The 1,755-nt window shown below is 64.8% G+C and overlaps 1 protein-coding gene across 2 annotated transcripts in view; it reads left to right on the top strand.

Moving 5' to 3' along the window:
• Chst3 (carbohydrate sulfotransferase 3) overlaps positions 1-1,499 on the top strand; it is a 2,966-nt gene extending 1,467 nt beyond the window's left edge. The window contains exon 3 of one of the 2 annotated variants that reach the window (XM_033766551.1): positions 1-1,499. In XM_033766551.1, coding sequence (XP_033622442.1) covers positions 1-1,069 — 1,069 coding nt within the window. In that variant the 3' untranslated portion in view covers positions 1,070-1,499. The other variant, XM_010606368.3, reaches the window with a different exon arrangement.
• The last annotated feature ends 256 nt before the right edge of the window (positions 1,500-1,755 follow it).

Raw genomic sequence — 1,755 nt, 5'->3', positions numbered from 1 at the left:
GCCGGCCTCGACCCCGCCCGGGCAGCGCCGCCACGTGTTGCTCATGGCCACCACCCGCACGGGCTCCTCGTTCGTGGGCGAGTTCTTCAACCAGCAGGGCAACATCTTCTACCTCTTCGAGCCGCTGTGGCACATCGAGCGCACGGTGTCCTTCGAGCAGGGCCGCGCCAGCGCGGCGGCCTCGGCCCTGGTGTACCGGGACGTGCTGCAGCAGCTGTTCCTGTGCGACCTGTACGTGCTCGAGCCCTTCATCAACCCGCCGCCCGAGGCCCACCTGACCCCGTTCATGTTCCGCCGGGGCTCCAGCCGCTCGCTGTGCGAGGACCCGGTGTGCACGCCCTTTGTCAAGAAGGTCTTCGAGAAGTACCACTGCAGGGACCGCCGCTGCGGGCCCCTCAACGTGACACTGGCGGCGGAGGCCTGTCGCCGCAAGGACCACATGGCCCTCAAGGCCGTGCGCATGCGGCAGCTGGAATTCCTGCAGCCGCTGGCCGAGGACCCCCGGCTGGACCTGCGCGTCATCCAGCTGGTGCGCGACCCCCGCGCCGTGCTGGCCTCGCGCATGGTGGCCTTCGCCGGCAAGTACGAGACCTGGAAGAAGTGGCTGGAGGAGGGGCAGGACCAGCTGCAGGAGGAGGAGGTGCAGCGGCTGCGGGCCAACTGCGAGAGCATCCGCCTGTCGGCCGAGCTGGGCCTGCGGCAGCCCGCCTGGCTCCGCGGCCGCTACATGCTGGTGCGCTACGAGGACGTGGCGCGCAAACCGCTGCAGAAGGCGCGCGAGATGTACCGCTTCGCCGGCATCCCCCTGACCCCGCAGGTGGAGGACTGGATCCAGAAGAACACCCAGGCGGCCCGCGACGGCAGTGGCATCTACTCCACGCAGAAGAACTCGTCCGAGCAGTTCGAGAAGTGGCGCTTCAGCATCCCCTTCAAGCTGGCGCAGGTGGTGCAGGCTGCCTGCGCGCCCACCATGCACCTCTTCGGCTACAAGCTGGCCGGGGACGCCGCCTCCCTCACCAACCGTTCCCTCAGCCTGTTGGAGGAGCGGGGCACCTTCTGGGTCACGTAGGGAGCCTGTGCCCCTCCTTGTGAAAGGCCCGCCCCGCCTTCCTTGCGCCCAGGCCAGCAGGAGACGCAGCCCCGGCAGAGGACAGTGGGTGGTAGTAGCTGCCCCAAGAGCAGGCAGTCAGCCCCTCCTGCAGCCTTAGGCTCCCAGACGCCAGCTTCCCTGGGCAGCGTGGGCCCTGGGGTTTCTTGCTGACCAGGGGCCCTGTCCCGTTGAGGGCCACCCTGATCTAAGGGCCTCTAGTTTCCCCAGCAGGATCAGACAGGCTCTGGCCCATGACAAGCCGCATCCTGCTCTCTCTCTCTCTCTCTCTCTCTGTCTTTCTCTGTTACACTCACACTCACACACACACACACACTCACACACACACACACCAGTGCCTGGAGGCTCTGCAGGCTGCAGTCCAAGTACTTAACAACCAGAAGGGGCCTAGGCTCTGACCAACCGAGTCTTTCTCTGTTACACTCATACTCACACACACACACACACACACACTCACACACACACACACACACCAGTGCCTGGAGGCTCTGCAGGCTGCAGTCCAAGTACTTAACAACCAGAAGGGGCCTAGGCTCTGACCAACCACCCAGACCTCCTGCTGTACTCAGTGTTAACCTTTTCCTTTCAGATTGTGGAGAAGCCCCGTATCTGGGTGGCTGCTTGGGGACAACATGACAGCTCAGGTT

Source organism: Fukomys damarensis, unplaced genomic scaffold (genome assembly GCF_012274545.1).
Source record: "Fukomys damarensis isolate Sample0158 unplaced genomic scaffold, DMR_v1.0_HiC HiC_scaffold_20, whole genome shotgun sequence".
Taxonomy (NCBI): Eukaryota; Metazoa; Chordata; class Mammalia; order Rodentia; family Bathyergidae; genus Fukomys; species Fukomys damarensis.
This window is presented reverse-complemented; position numbering and strand designations above follow the sequence as displayed.